General features: G+C 47.0%; 1 protein-coding gene across 4 annotated transcripts in view; it reads right to left on the reverse strand.

Annotated features, from left to right (window-relative positions):
• Positions 1-679: 679 nt before the first annotated feature.
• The window catches only part of MED24 (mediator complex subunit 24), a 64,438-nt gene continuing 49,718 nt past the window's right edge, over positions 680-15,399 (reverse strand). For 2 of the 4 annotated variants that reach the window (XM_066627770.1, XM_066627771.1), the window contains exons 21-26: positions 14,467-14,648; positions 13,073-13,166; positions 10,786-10,900; positions 6,494-6,574; positions 6,055-6,203; positions 680-1,478 (exon numbers count right to left, since the gene is read on the reverse strand). In XM_066627770.1, coding sequence (XP_066483867.1) covers positions 1,362-1,478; positions 6,055-6,203; positions 6,494-6,574; positions 10,786-10,900; positions 13,073-13,166; positions 14,467-14,648 — 738 coding nt within the window. In that variant the 3' untranslated portion in view covers positions 680-1,361. The remainder of the gene's footprint in view (positions 1,479-6,054; positions 6,204-6,493; positions 6,575-10,785; positions 10,901-13,072; positions 13,167-14,466; positions 14,649-15,399) is intronic. The other 2 variants (XM_066627773.1, XM_066627772.1) reach the window with 2 other exon arrangements.

Below are 15,399 nucleotides of genomic sequence, written 5' to 3' on the forward strand. Positions count from 1 at the left end.
GCAAATGAGGGAACCCTAGGTTAATAGCAGCCCCATTACCTTTGTTTTTGTTTAGTAGTGCTGGAAACACAGGTGTTTCTTGCTTATCAAGGAACATTCTTGCTTAACTGAATGTGCAGGCACCCAGTCCGCATGCTAGAGAGAGACTAACAGGGAGACTCTAGTGTGCAGGCTGCTTGCCTGCACATTCAGTTAAGTTAGAAATATCCATGCTTTCATCTCTATTAATAAAAAAACAAAAGTACCGCAAAAAGCACCCCCTGAGGTCTGCGGATAACTAAATCCATGGATACCAGATTTGTAGATATGGGGGATGGGGTGCATCTATACTGCCTTCCAGGAAAAAAATTTTCAAAACTGTATTGCAAAGGAAAAAGATGGTTGATATTAAGCTCCAGTTATTCTTGTGCAGCAAGTCATAGGGATGCAAAAGAGCTTGACAAATTATGTCCCTCCTGTTCCCTGGAAACCCCAATCCTATCCTAGCTTCTGGGATTACACTAGGCACTGCCTACTTTCAAAGTCCATTTTTACCACTATAAGGATTAGAAATGTAATAAAATCCTCATGATGCTGAATTTTGTGCCCAATGGCAAACTCCATGCTTGTGAACTACAACCATGGAATTAAGGAACATACACTGCCTTTATGTACATCCTAAATTAATTCATCATGCAAATTTCTGGAAAAGGGCAACAAGGATTTATTTTTCAGTATTTATAAAACATGTTCTATTTACAAATGTAGGGAAATAATAAAGATAATGCAAATCTATATACACACAGGGACGAGGAAAGAAGAACTCACGGAATCATCACGCTGCCCTCGTGAAGTATACTCTCTTTCCAATATTAGGTTACACTATGAAATAGGAGTGTTTTGATCATAGTTCTTTTCATAAAGATTTCTGTAGCTGTCTTGAAAAGTATTTAAAAAGTCAGGTTTTTTTAAAAGCATCACAACAGGATACGCTGCTTGGGAATACAGCTTCTTCCAGATTTGTTCAAGAAGAAACTAAAAATCCAGATAATTATAAAGCAAGACAAATCAAAAGGCAAAAATCTCCAAAAACAGATGTTCATGTTCAGACAAGTGTGGCGATGGGAAACAGCCATGCTATTAGAAAGGAAAAACAGCCTGGATCCTTGGTAAAGTTTGGCATAGGGACCGTGGCAGGGCCAACACAGGTGATGGGCTTGCTCTTGAGAGGTGCTTTCTCCCTACATTCTCTCTCATGTTGCTGCAGTACCTACTTCTTTGGAGTGTCTGTGCATTCAAGGAAGCCCTGCGGCAGCTTTGGAACAGAGGGCATACTCCATGATCCCAACTCTGCGGTTTTGCTCTTGGGGTTTGCGGGATGCTCACAAGGCAGCAATGGCTTTGGCAGCCACCCTGCGACCCAGAGGCAAGCTGAGGTCTGTGATGGCCAGTACAATTCTGGGGCTAGACATCGTGGAGGACTTCACCAACTCCGAAACCTGCCCAGAGGAAAAGAGGAAGAAGGAAGTCAATAGGACACAGTGGTGACAAACAGGCACAAGCAGGAAGGCTTCATGGCAGCAATGGATTAATTTATTTCCATAGCAAAGCTAATATGCAAGCCAAAGGAATCACCTATTCATTTCTAGCACTTCCAGGTTTACTATTAAGCTGGCAACTCAAGCCAATTATATGATTCTGCATAATATCCAGAGTCTTGTGGTTGATAAAGGAAAAAACTGGAAACTATGGGGGGAAGTTTGGGGGATGATAAGCTGTAATAACTGGGACCCAAGAGAAGCTTCTGGCATCGCAGCAGGGAATTAACAGTAGCAAGGAGGTCCTAGGACCTGGCCTTTTCCTTCCAGTGCCAGCACCAGGTTCCTGTGGATCTTAATGAAAAGCCTGGACTAGACCCCTCTAGGGCAGGGGTCGGCAACCTTAAACACTCAATGAGCCATTTGGACCCATTTTCCGGAGGGAAAAAAACCTCAGGAGCCACAAAACCCTTTTGACACCTAGACTGAAGATAATACTGCATATATAGTTTTTTCCCCCCCACCTTTATGCTCTTATAGATCCCATTTTTATAATGTAGCCCCCTCTTGTAGCTTTTAGTTAGGACAAGAATGTATGACAAAACTATGTTTTCAGATGCCTGGTCCTCTATGGTGTTTTGCCTGATTCCAAGGCCATTCTCTGCCTGGAGAATTAGGCCCACTTTAAGCAAATTAGCTCCCCTTCTTTCCCCCAACCAATGACCCTGGTTCTGCCCTGCAGTCCTGCTGGACCCCACCTCCAGGGTAGCTGGCCTGTTCAACCTTCAGAGGTCCTCTCTCCTGCCAGCAGCCTCCCACCACTACAGCAGACCCTTGGTCCTCAGCAGGTCTTGGGCACAGCAGCCACACTTCAAACTCCAGTGTTTCCAGCAGTCCATTAGTCAGAAAGTCAGTCAGAGCATCCAGGGCAGAGTCCAAAGTCAATAAGCCAAGTCACAGTCCAAGGTCAGATTCCAAAGTAAGTCAGTCAAATCAGTCAGAGTATCCAAGTCAAAGTCAATAAGCCCAGTCAGTCAGTCAGTCTCCTCCCCTACCTCCAACCTGCACTCCTTCTACAACCCACACCCCCTTCCTCAGGTGCTCCTTATATCCCTGAGGGCCCTATTGCCTTCAAGTGGCTGCAGCTGTGCAGCACACTATGCTGGATGCCCAGGCCTTACCCTTAAAGGGGCCACTGCTGACATCACATCTACCTCCTCACCAGATCTTCCAGGATTCCAATACATATGGCCGTTATGACATCTGCTTATCTTACATGGATACTAAAGAACTCCCCCCACCTTCCAGAGGCACCCTGCTGGAAGGAAAAAAGGACACAGACTCCAGAGGTGGGGAAGAGAAGAAGCCAGAGCTGGGGGGGGGGAACCACAGGCCAGCTTCTGCCCTGCCTGCCTGCCCTCCCCCTCACTCAGGCTGCAACCCTCTCCACACTATCCTGGGAGTAAGCCCCATTGGCTACAATGGGACTTCTGAGCAGACAAGTTGGTTGGAGCTCTCAGGCTGCAGTCCTCTATACACTTACCTGGGAGGAAGCCTCACTGACTACTTGTGAGTAGACCTACATTAGGAGGGGGCTGAGGCTGCAGCCCTCCACACCTTCCTGGGAGGAAGCCCCACTGACTACAGCGGGGCTTACTTGTGAGTAGACCTGCACAGGAGGAGGCTGAGGATACAGCCCTCCACACCTTCCTGGGAGTAGCCCAGGGACTACATCGGGGCTTACTCTGGAACAGACCTGCGTGGGCTCCCACCCACCCACCCACCCACCCTTGCACTTGGCCTTGAGCAGGCTTCAAGGCTGCCATCCCAGGCACCCTTTCCTGGGAGTAAGCTTCATCCTCTGTAATGGGGCTTACAACTGAGTAGACACGCATAGAGCAGGCTGCAATCCCAGGCACCCTTTCCTGGGAGCAAGCTTCATCCACTGTAATGGGGCTTACTACTGAGTAGACACACCGGATGTCTCCTCTGCTGTGGAGGAAAAGCCTCTCCTTGCACTGAGTGGGGACCTGCTCAGGGAAAGGCGGCTGCAAGGGCTCGCAATGGCTGAGGAGGAAGGCGGCTCAGGATTGGCTGGTGGTCAGCCAGTGAAGGGCCCTGAGCCATTCCAACAGAAAAAGCCAGGAGCCTGCTGGATGCTGATTGGCTGAGCCTGCTAGAGAGTTGGGGAAGGGAAAAACAGGGAGCTTAAGCCTGCAGAGCGGGCAAAATTGAAAAGGGAAACCAATGCGGGGCAGGTGGGGATGAAGGGAGAGGAGGGCAGTGAGCTCAGGGGGCGGAGGGAAGCAGCCTGCCCTCCCAACACAGGTGCCTCCTGTCACACTCTTTGCCACTTTCACCAGGAGGAGCCGCAGCAGACAGCTGAAAGAGCCGCATGCGGCTCTAGAGCCACAGGTTGCCGACCCCTGCTCTAGGGCAAACTCTCTATCATTCAGTGTTTTGGGTGCTACCACTGAAGGTTCAGAAGGGTGACCCTCATGATTATTAGGCTCTCCCAGCACCTCAACAGCATCTCCCATTCTCGCCCTTCTCAGACTACGTTTTCCCTTGTAGCAATCTTTGCCTTCTGAGGCCTCCTTCCATTTCACCCTCCCAGAGTTTTGGCAGAAGTGGCGTTGCTGAAAGGGCAGTGCTGGGAGAGCCCAATTATCATATGGGCCATATCTGGCCTGCAAATATATGTTTGACACCTCTGCTTTAAACACACACAGACACAAAATCTTCAGTCAGTTTAAGCCTGCAATTTTTGAGGACTGCCTGCTTGCTCCCTTATTATTCTACCGGTTTGTTAAGACCTTCTGGAGATGCTCTGCTCCGCATGCTGACACCATCAGAAGCGGCACATTGGATAGGCCTTTTCTGTAGCTGTGCCCAGGCTCTTGAACTCTCCCCCTTGGGAATGTCAATCTGCACCATCCCTCCCTTACTGGTCAACTTGCAGCTTCTCCTGGGTGTTTTTTCACTAGTACGTTTCATATGCTGTGTTTTTTTTAACTCCTGTGAGCTGTTTTGACTGCATAAAAGTGGCTCATTCATTCATTCATTCATTCATTCATTCATAAATAAATAAATAAATAAATAAATAAATAGCTTTCTCGCGCACGCACTCCACCAAGCACTGTTTCTCCCCTACCATCACATTTCTGCAAAACAACATTGTCAGTTCTTCAAAGAGACAGGTAAAAGAGAGAATTGGGCATGCTTAACATAACATATAATGTGACTCTAAAGACTGAACGACACATTACAATTGATGTGTTATTAAGAAACATGCTCAAACCTGATAACATCTTAAAAATTTTTCTTTAAAGCAGCGGGGGGCTCCTCATTGGGACAATGGCATGCAAGGAGGTGGACATCCTTCCCTGTGCACCATTTTCACTCCAGTAATCACCTCCTTGAAAGTTGCTGTTTGCCCCCAAAGCATCACTAATTATAATGTGTGGTTGGTTGGCAACCTTCAGTCTCGAAAGACTATGGTATAAGCCTACAGCACCCGGTATTCCCAGGCGGTCTCTCATCCAAGTACTAACCAGGCGTGACCCTGCTTAGCTTCCAAGATCAGTGTCACCTCAAATGACCCTTGTTTGATGATCTGTAACTGCCTTTGGAAGTTCCATGTTCTGAGAACAGGCTCCTTCTAGTGGTAGGAAACTCAAACAATTGAAGAGCAAAAAGCCTCACACTCCTATGGCTAATTTGGAAGGTCCACTGTTACTGGCAAGTTGCAAAATGAAGGAATTTCTTGTGCTTTTCAGGCCTGGCTGTCTGCTGGGTATCTATTTATTATTATTTATTAACAGTATTTATATACCGCTTTTCAACTAAAAGTTCACAAAGCGGTTTACAGAGAAAAATCAAATAACTAAATGGCTCCCTGTCCCAAAAGGGCTCACAATCTAAAAAGATGCAAATGAATACCAGCAGACTGCCACTAGAACAGACAGTGCTGGGGTGAGGTGGGCCAGTTACTCTCCCCCTGCTAAAAAAAATCTAGCCATCATTCTTTCACATAGGCCACAGCAACACTCCTGCAGGTAGAGTGTATGTTATTGCTATGTGCAGGATGCTTGCCTCTTTTGCACTGCTTACCCCGTTTTGGAAACAAGTCTGCCATTAAGTAGGTGTCCCCCTTGGATTCGTGGCCTGACATGAAGCACGTGGATTCAGAAGTGGGGAAAGTCAGCACTTTTGCCACCGCTGTGTGTTTAGCATGAATGCAAAAGCCCAATTGAGTTCAATCATCTTAAAGGTAAGATTCAAAAAAAGTGCCAAAATTAAGAGATTGCCTCTCTCTGTAAAGTGACCCCTCCCAGGGGAGAGTAGTACAGGTGGCGCCAGCATGTGGCTAAGACTGCAGCAGTGCATCGAGCTACAAGTGGAAAAGATTTCCTAAGGTCACATCAGAGGGGGCTACAAATGTACAAAATGCTAAGAAAGACCTCTGCCCCTCAAGGATCTCTGAAGGAAAAGCCGGGCCCTAAAAGAAGCCTACAAATCAACAAGAAGAGCTCACCATGGTGAAGGGCATAAACTGCAGGATGGTGCCCCTGCTCCCCTGCTCCAAACAGTCCACACACTCCTCCATGAACCACTGGACAAACTGGGTGTGCGGTCCAGCGGTCTTGGCTCCCAAGATGGACGAAATCAGCAGGAACAGATTGGCTGGGAAGTAGAAAGGAGAAGGACTAAGCATTGCCTCTTAACCCCAAGGGAGGCCACAATCAAATACATCCAAAAGCCCCCAGTCTTTTTACATAAGAAGCAGCTCAAGAGTTTCAGTGACTTGTGATGACAGAATGGCAGTCCCCTGGCTGAACCCCGCTTGACCCATAAGCAAAACAAGCCCTTGCATAATTGAGGCCAAGGCTCGCCAGGAGTCAGCCAAGTCCGGCAGGCCACTGACCAGGTTCTAGAACACTCTCCACAGTTTGGAAAGAAAGGAAGAGGCTTACCAAGGACTCTGTTGAGGGGGTCTCTCATGCTGACTGTGTGCAGCTGTGAAGCAGATAGCGAACTGCTCATAGTGCGGTCTGCTGGAGAAAGAGAAAATATTCTGGTTTAGTGACCAGTAACTCACTCTGGGAGGCCAACGCCCTGAGTCCCAGCTGGAAAATGCCTCTCAGCTAGATCGTCCTCCTCCTTTGCCATGGGGGGGGCACTTGAGGGACCTGGTACAGCAGGCAGAGGAAACACACTGAATTTTGCCTTGCCAATGCTAATAATATAAATGTCATTATATGGGTTACGACTTTACATTTCACAATGTTAGTCTATAGTCAAACAGGAACATTTAGTATGTATATAGCAAATTTCAAGTGTTCAAAGCACCCTGTGTATATCATTTCCATAATCTTTAGATCAGCTCTGTAAAGGTAGGCTAACGTTGTATTGCAGAGGCAGGGAGACCGGCTTTGCCTAAGACTGTACAACCGGGGCAAAACAAAGACTCCTCTCCCACCCAGTCACTTACTTACTTTCTCACCTGCTGTTGGTTCCACCCTCAGACTGTCACCAGCACCACCCTCGGACTGTCACAGCAGTTCCCTAGACCAGTATTTCTCAACCAGTGGTATGGGTACCAGCAGTGGTACTTGAGGTGGTCTCTGGTGCAAGTCATTGGACCCCTAGACATCCACCGCATGGAAGCAAGACCAGGAACACGACACAACAAACAGCAGTAGGAGGCTCGCCTTGGCAGGCTTGCTTTTCTGCACTCAAAAAAAGTCCTTCCATTCATCCCGAACCTCTTACTGGTCTTTGTTGCATTGCATCTGGCCTCCCAACCCAGAAATAATTGTCATCACCAATTATTTCCAGTGATATTCCGAACAGGCGGACCGTGTGAAGTGGTGCGGTGGAGGACAGCAGCGTCACCAGGACAAAAGCCCAGCTGCACCAAGGAAGCTTGGAGAGAGATCGCTGGGATGAAATGCATAGTGTTTATTAGCCAGCTCAAGAAATGAGCACTGGTGTAGGGATTTGGGGTTGGGTGAGCCAATTCAGTGGTTCAGCCTAGTGTGCCACCACCTGGCCAAAGAATGAAAAAGCAGAGAGATCAGTTACACAGCTGAAGAAAGCCTCCTACAGACTAGAGTGAAACAGATAATGTCCCCTGACCGCCATAAAGAATTCCAGGTCATGCCTGCTCTCTGGTTGAGGCAACCACCTCTGTCTTTGCTCTGCCCCACCATCAGAAGTACAGGAACTTGGGGAAAGTGCTGTAGTTATGACCAACTTTGCCTTTGTATTGTATAGTTCACGCTGCTTTTCTTTGGAAAGGGGCAAATATTCTCACTGAAGTTCAGTGTATGGAGCCAGAAATTCTAAATTAGTACCAAACGGGATCATGCTGGGGTAGTCCAGCATTTAAGTGGATAAATTTTTAGTTCCTGGAAGTTCTCAATTCAAGGCTCACTTCTGCCTCAAACTCACTAGAAAGGCCACCCACAAGCCTCTCTTCTCAGCCTTGGGGACTTATCTGCAATTTTGTATTGGCAACCTTCAGTCTCGAAAGACTATGGTATCGCACTCTGAAAGGTGGTTCTGGCACAGCGTCTAGTGTGGCTGAAAAGGCCAATCCGGGAGTGACAATCCCTTCCACACCGGGAGCAAGTGCAGTCTGTCCCTGGTCTGTCTCCCTGGCTATGGGCCTTCCTTCTTTGCCTCTTAGCCTCAGACTGTTGGCAAAGTGTCTCTTCAAACTGGGAAAGGCCATGCTGCACAGCCTGCCTCCAAGCGGGCCGCTCAGAGGCCAGGGTTTCCCACTTGTTGAGGTCCATCCCTAAGGCCTTCAGATCCCTCTTGCAGATGTCCTTGTATCGCAGCCGTGGTCTACCTGTAGGGCGCTTTCCTTGCACGAGTTCTCCATAGAGGAGATCCTTTGGGATCCGGCCATCATCCATTCTCACGACATGACCAAGCCAACGCAGGCGTCTCTGTTTCAGCAGTGAATACATGCTAGGGATTCCAGCACGTTCCAGGACTGTGTTGTTTGGAACTTTGTCCTGCCAGGTGATGCCGATAGGACACCATTATATTACTCTTTCACAGGGTTATTTGGGGGATTACTGGACAGAAATGTATGCAAATTGCTTTGAATGTATGAAAGTGCTTTATACAACACAAAGTGTTGCTACTAACACCAACATGGCTGTAGAAGCAAGGCCAGCCCTAGTTTTTCTGCCTGCCTTCTTTGGTCTTTTCCATCTGGCACAAAGCACAGTCATATATCCAAGATGAACCTGCTTCTCATTGGATCACTCTTTCTCTCTCCATTTCAGTGTTTTGCTTAGTCCTAAGCAGAGTCAGGCCTGGTTAGTACTTGGATGGGAGACCAGCTGGGAATACCAGGTGCTGTAAGCTTATACCATAGTCTTTCGAGACTGAAGGTTGCCAACCACCGCTTGGTCCCTCATGCAACTGCACCGTGTAAGTACAACAAGTTGAGTTGGTTTAGCTCGATCCATGGAAAGTTTACAAATATTTCTTCAGCCCACCAAGTTGCTGGGGAGGAAGCTTGAGGTGGCCAATCTGGTTAGAAAATTGCTGTTAAAATCGCTCTTGAAACTCTGGTGCTTGCAGTGAGGCAAAGTCAGCTTGAGGAACCTGGGAGAGCCTTTCATCCTTGGTCAGCCAGGATGGAATAGTAGTTCTGGTGTTGGACTTAGACCCAGAAGATCCAAGTTCAAATCTTTGGTTAGCCATGAAGCTTCCTGGGTCATCTTGGGCCCAACCCCCTTTCTCATCCTAACCTATCGCACCAGTTGTTCTGAGGACAAAAGGAAGGAAGGAACCATGTACACCACCCTGAGCTCCTTGGAGGAGGGGTGGTATAAAATGAAAAAGTACTTTGGTAATTCACAGTAAAGATAGTAACAGTTACAAATAATCATTTTAATATATAACAAATAAGTCTTTGTAAACAAAAATATATTTAAAATTGTTGCATGACAACCATCATGAGAAAGGGCCATAATTTGGTGCCAGGTGCCTTGCGTGCAAGTGTCCAGATTTAGTCCCTCCTCCTAAATCAAAAGCTCTCACATAAGCAGAGGTGAGAAAAGACCTCCTGGCTAAGACCGTCAAGAGCTGCTGCTCATTGGAGCACCAAGCACTGAACTAGGTGGACCACCGGTCAAATCCCACGCAAGGTAGGGGTCTTTTTCCTCATATCCAAAGGGGAAAAGAATAAACAACAGTGACTGAACTTCTGTTGCAAATCTCTTCACGTCATGTCATGAGGACTAGAAACTTGTTTAAAAACAAACGAGCCGAGATTCTTCATGGTTCAAACTTGTGCTTGTGTGATACACAACTATAGAACACGCACAGTCTGGCTATGCTTGCTACTGTACTACCAACGCTTACAGTTTGATAGCCCAACCTTGACAGTGGGCTTCAGAGGGGTTGAGCTGGTTGGCCTTCTGTCTCCACAAATCTGTATTGTAATTGCCCTGGAAATGGAATCAGATGTATCTGAGGGGTAGGAGTGTGGAATGCCAACACTCCCTCTGATTCACAGTCAGATCAAGCCCTGAGATGCATTTTTCCTTACTTGCTATAAATCATCCATGAGCACATCATAGCAACTGAAGAGGAAATAGAGGTTGCAAGCTTGGCAAAAGTCTGCGGGAGAAAAATCCCCAAATTTCATTGTTATGGAAAAAGAAAATGCAACCACCAGAAAGGGTAATAAGTGGAAATGTCCGGAGAACAATGACGGAGACATGCAAACTGTAAGTATTTCTGAATCACTGGGCATGAATCCAGGTGATGAGCACTGATGTTCCCCACCCCTTTATATCGCTGGTTTGTAGTGTGCCACTAAGCATTTTCGTCACAACAGGTGCTCACTCCATCTTCCTTCTCTGGGTGGGGTGGGGTGGCAGTCAATAGTATTCTTGCTTGCATTTGCCCATGCTCCATTAAACACTTGCTTCTACTGTAAACCTCCACCACTTTCTACTAAGTCAACATGCTGCAGAGCAAGGCACCCAATGCACTTACCTTGCTCCTGCTGGATATTTTGAGGGTAAATACGTAACATTTTTGGATACGTCAATTTGGACACAATCTCAGCATGCTACATACACTCGTGCCTTTCCCTCTTGCCCGAGATAAGCTTTGTTTCCAAATCCGCAGCACAGTTCAGTCTGAACTAGGGAAAAATTAGCTATGGAGGACACTGTCTCTTCCTGGACACCTGTTGCCCCTCCCCCCTTAAATTCCATGAAAGTTTCCTCACCGTGATTCCACTTACTGGGGCTGGACAGGATGCTGGTGTCCTCCTCATTGGAGCTAAGCAGGCGCATGAGCTTCGACGGCTGAGTATCGTCCAATGGGAATAGGCTGATATAATCCTGGGAGAGGGATCAAAAGGAAAGCAAGAACCAAGCTGGTTCCTGACAGACATGCCACACAAGCCAAAGAGGTGGAAGGGATTTGGGACCCTATCCTGCCATCCATGTGTGGGTTTGCAGTCCAACGCATGCTCCCTACCTCAGGCTCCCTACTCAAACTGTCTGATTAGTCTAAAAAATGTACATCGTTTTCCTGCTTCCTTCTTGGGAAAAGGAGGCAAAGAAATTGCTAGAAAAAAAGGGCTGGATTTGCAGGAGAGCTCTCACAGCACAGTGGGTCATGGACGGAGTTACGAACCACATGTCCCTGGTCCAAGTCCCGCTTCCGCCAGCCTCGGCAAGTGGTCTCAGGCAAGGCTGTTCAAACACCTTCAAACTCAGCCACCTCACCCTCAGTTAATGATATTGACCTTTCCCATAGTGCTACCCTAGCGATATAATGCAGTATAATGCAATCACTCTGAAGTGCTAAATAAAGACAGGATCACTCCCTCTATTTGTAAAATGAGGGCCCTGCATGGAAATGAGCTGGGCAACAGAACAAGAAAAGGCATAAGGCTGGAAAGGCAGGGGGAACGTCCAAGATTGCAGGAAAAACACGCCTGCATCTATTTTCTGCAGAGGCCAGAGAAAGCCCAATTACTGGGGGGAAGAGGGAGGTGATTCTGACAGCCTGCCTCCTGGTGGAGAGACTGGAGAACATCCCAGAATTCTGAACCACTGCAGAGAGAAACAGAGCAAACAGAGAGAAATCCTGCTTTTAAAAGAACATCCCAGACACCAACTTAACCTCACAAAGCCAGTGGGAACGAGGACTAGGCACACATGCTGCCCTTGTGCTATTGTTAAGTGATGGCAGCAGAGAGCAGGAAGGGGGAGTTCAAATAAAGACCCTGCAGTTTGCCCAGGGGCAGATGCAGGCTATCAGAAAAAGAGCTGCACAGGGTAAGTGCAGCCGTTGCCCTGGGCCTCATGCTTTCATGACCAATATATAAGGCCATATATAAGGCCAGCTTCTCCCCCCCCCCCGGCACTGGTTGAACTGCCCCAGGCCCACACCCCTCCTGCACACTTCTCGGGATGGCTCTAAATGTCAAAGTATGAGGTGCTTGGACTCTGGCAGCTCTTACAAGTTTAGTGAGAAGCAGAAATCACTAAGGCAACACAAAGGCACAAATCTCACACTTGCAGGTGTTCATGAAACGCAAACAGGGAAATTTAAGTGACCCTTATACGGGGCTGCACGTAGTCAGAGATTCTGTACAAACACGATGCCATTTTAGAATTTGTTACTTTCCAAAATGCATTGTTCTGGCAACACCTTATGATTTAAGAAGTGGGATTCCTGAGGGAAGTCTCCAAAGCAGGATAGGACAGCATTTCTGTGATTAGGGCTGCAGGGATTGTGGTCCCTCCAACATGACAAACAATAAGCAAAGCAGGTTGCAGCTTAAGCCACCATATATTTTGCATAACTTTATTAACTTATGCAAAATAAATACAGGCACATTTGCTGTGTGCAGGTCACGCATCAAAACTATCCTCCCAAATTCTGGGCTGAGTGAGAATTCAACAAACTGTTGAGCAGATTTAGTTGGAAAAGTGTTATGCAAGCAGTCTGTCAATGGCTGTCGGCCATGCTTGTTAAATGGAACCTCTATGCAATATACCCTAATACCAGATGATCCTGGGGACGGATGACCACAGGAAAATCTGCCCTCTTCATGCCCTGCTTGGGAGCCTCCTGGAGGCATCTAACAGGCTGTTAAAAAAAATGGAATGCTACACTAGATGGACTTTGGTCTCATCCAGCAAAGTGGCCCATAAATTCTTACATAAATGGATACAGAACAAGATAAATCCCTTTGGTGCAATTTCGCCATGAGTCCCAGCAGCCCAACTTGTAGCACCTCAAGAGTCTCATTCACGTTTTACCTTTTTTGTCATTTTAAGGATGCCAGAACTATCAACCATTTCCGGTTGCTTTGAAAAAAAACACCTCTCAGCCAAAGTGGCCACCAGCAAGTACTGAGCGCTCTCTGCAAGACTTTCACTCCTGTTCCCAACAAATCCCCTCTCCAAATTCACCCACTCCAATTGTTTATATACATCTGGTCCACTTCCCTTCTCCCAACAGCCTTGAGGAACACTTACATAGGAGCATAGAAATACCTCTATATCTTCTCGGTGCCTCTTGCGCTGCCAGGCAGATGCCTGCCCCTTGTTGTGAGAAGAGTAGGAACTGGAGGCACACCACACCGACAATCTGATTGAGGAAGGAAAGTAGGTGCATCAACCCAAAAGAATGACAAGCAATGTAGACTGGACGCCTTTGCTCTCTCTCACCGGGTGTTGGACACCCCCGCCCAAACCCTGACATTCTCAGATTGCATTACAATAGCGGTTCTCTACCTTCAGGTGACCATGGACCACCACTCCTGGACTTGGGTCTACTGCGGACTACTAAATGTGCAGCCACCGGAGGATGTTGTGATAGCATGATGATGTCATTGTGCCATCACCAACGGCTGCTGGGTTGCCCTGATTTTGGGACAATATGAGTCAAGGGTGGACATGAGATCCCGTGCAAGGTCGGTGAAGCTAAAAGTCCACACTCTCCGCTTGCCTGCCGACTGCTGGGCCCAGCTGGCTCACAGACCACCTCCAGTGCTCCCGTGGACCACCTGTGGTCCACAGACCACTGCTTGGAAACTGCTGTATTAGAAGAATGCAGGCTCAAAAGGAGGCTCAAAATAGCATCAATGGAGAGGAGTCCTGGAATATCTCCATGAATTCAAGGCAATATTCTCCACTCCAGATCTGGACTCAGAGCCCAACAGTCACTGGTACCAAAGACAATGATGTCCCACTAAGGAGAGAAGAGGGTCTGAACAGATAGAAGAGCATCTCCTCAAACAGCTCTCTGAAGAAAGTTGAGCTAAGGGAAAGGAGTTTGGAAAGTTGAGCGTGGGTTGTGAAATGGTGATCTTTTCTGCTGCATTAAATGCATTGTGTGGGTGAAACAGCAATTCTTCTAATCGCTTTTAGCGCTAGTAAGAGCATGGTCTTGAAGAGCACATGGGGCAATCCGGACTAATCCCACTGCTAGGAAAATCTTGTAGCTAATGTGCAAGAACAAACTTTGGGGCCTTATTATTCTGAAACTGCCACGAACTAAAGTCGCACATCTTACTCATCAATTACACTCCTGTATCTAACAGAATCTACTGTGTCCTCTCTCTCTCTCTTGCGCACGCTTTCCTACGATCTCTATTCAATGTATCTTTTTGCTCTTATCAGAGTGAACATAGCTCTCATGGCTTTAGGATATAGTCAAATACCTAGTGAAAACTCAGACACCTGCAGGGAGGGGATGAGCACAGGGTCTAATTTCCAGTGTTCAAAGTTCAGAACAACATCACAACCCTCCTTGTTGAGACGGACTCCCAGAAATAGAATAAATTATGTAAAGGCAAGAATTAAAAAATAGTCTATATGCAGAGGGGTCATCAGTTATATGGTGCAGACTTCAACTTTTTGGGGTTCATGGATATACCCTCTCTTACTTGGCAAGGGCCTTGCCTGGTGGGTCCATGAGCCTGTGCCACTTGGAGGCGTCTGTAAGAAGGTTGGGCAGGATGTGTCCCAGAAGAGTGAGTGTCAGCTGTTGCATGTCAAGGCAGAAAATGGAGTAGAGCAGCTCCACAGCCCGCATGGCGTGCTCTTTCCTCGTCTCCTTCAGCAACTCCTAGGTGATGACATGCAGGAGAGAGGAGGGATAATCAGAAGGATTCGTTCCTTGCTTAATATTGTTGAGGTTTAACTGCTTTGGGAGGCTACAATCATAGTGCCATGTGCAAGGTTCAAATAGACCTACTCCCCCAACGTGTGCCTAGGCACATGTTGCGGTCCTGTACAATCCTTTTGGGAGGCGGTCATTTGCTGTATTAATTCTGTATTAGAACAAACATTGATTATTTGCAGATACTTATATTCTTTTGAATTATCTACTCATCTAGTGGAATTTATCTGCAGGATAGCAGAAACCGATTCTTTGTGCCTTACCATAGCTAAAAGAGTAACTGTTCTTCAGTGGATGGAGGAACTTGTAACTCTATCAACATTTAAATTTATAACTTATAGAAGACAACGCCATATGGGTATATTCTTGGATATTTGGAGGCTTTTTTAAAGATATGTATGCATATGTTAATATCTATTTTATAAGTAGCCTTGTTCCCTGCTGCCCCTACCCTTTGAAACCTTTTTTTTTAGACCAGTCATTTTCAACCACTATGCCGTGACACATTGTCGGTCCACAGGTTTGCCACAGGAATTTGGGAGAAAGTCATTTATTAGTAGGGCCAATGGGGGATGTGTGTGCCTAGCGTGCCTTGTCAATTGCCAAAAACCTGATGGTGTGCCTTGACAATTTTCATGCCTTGTCAGTGTGCCGTGAGATGAAATAGGTTGAAAATTGCTGCTTTAGACAGTATTTT

The sequence above is a fragment of the Tiliqua scincoides genome, chromosome 5 (genome assembly GCF_035046505.1).
Source record: "Tiliqua scincoides isolate rTilSci1 chromosome 5, rTilSci1.hap2, whole genome shotgun sequence".
NCBI classification, from domain to species: domain Eukaryota; kingdom Metazoa; phylum Chordata; class Lepidosauria; order Squamata; family Scincidae; genus Tiliqua; species Tiliqua scincoides.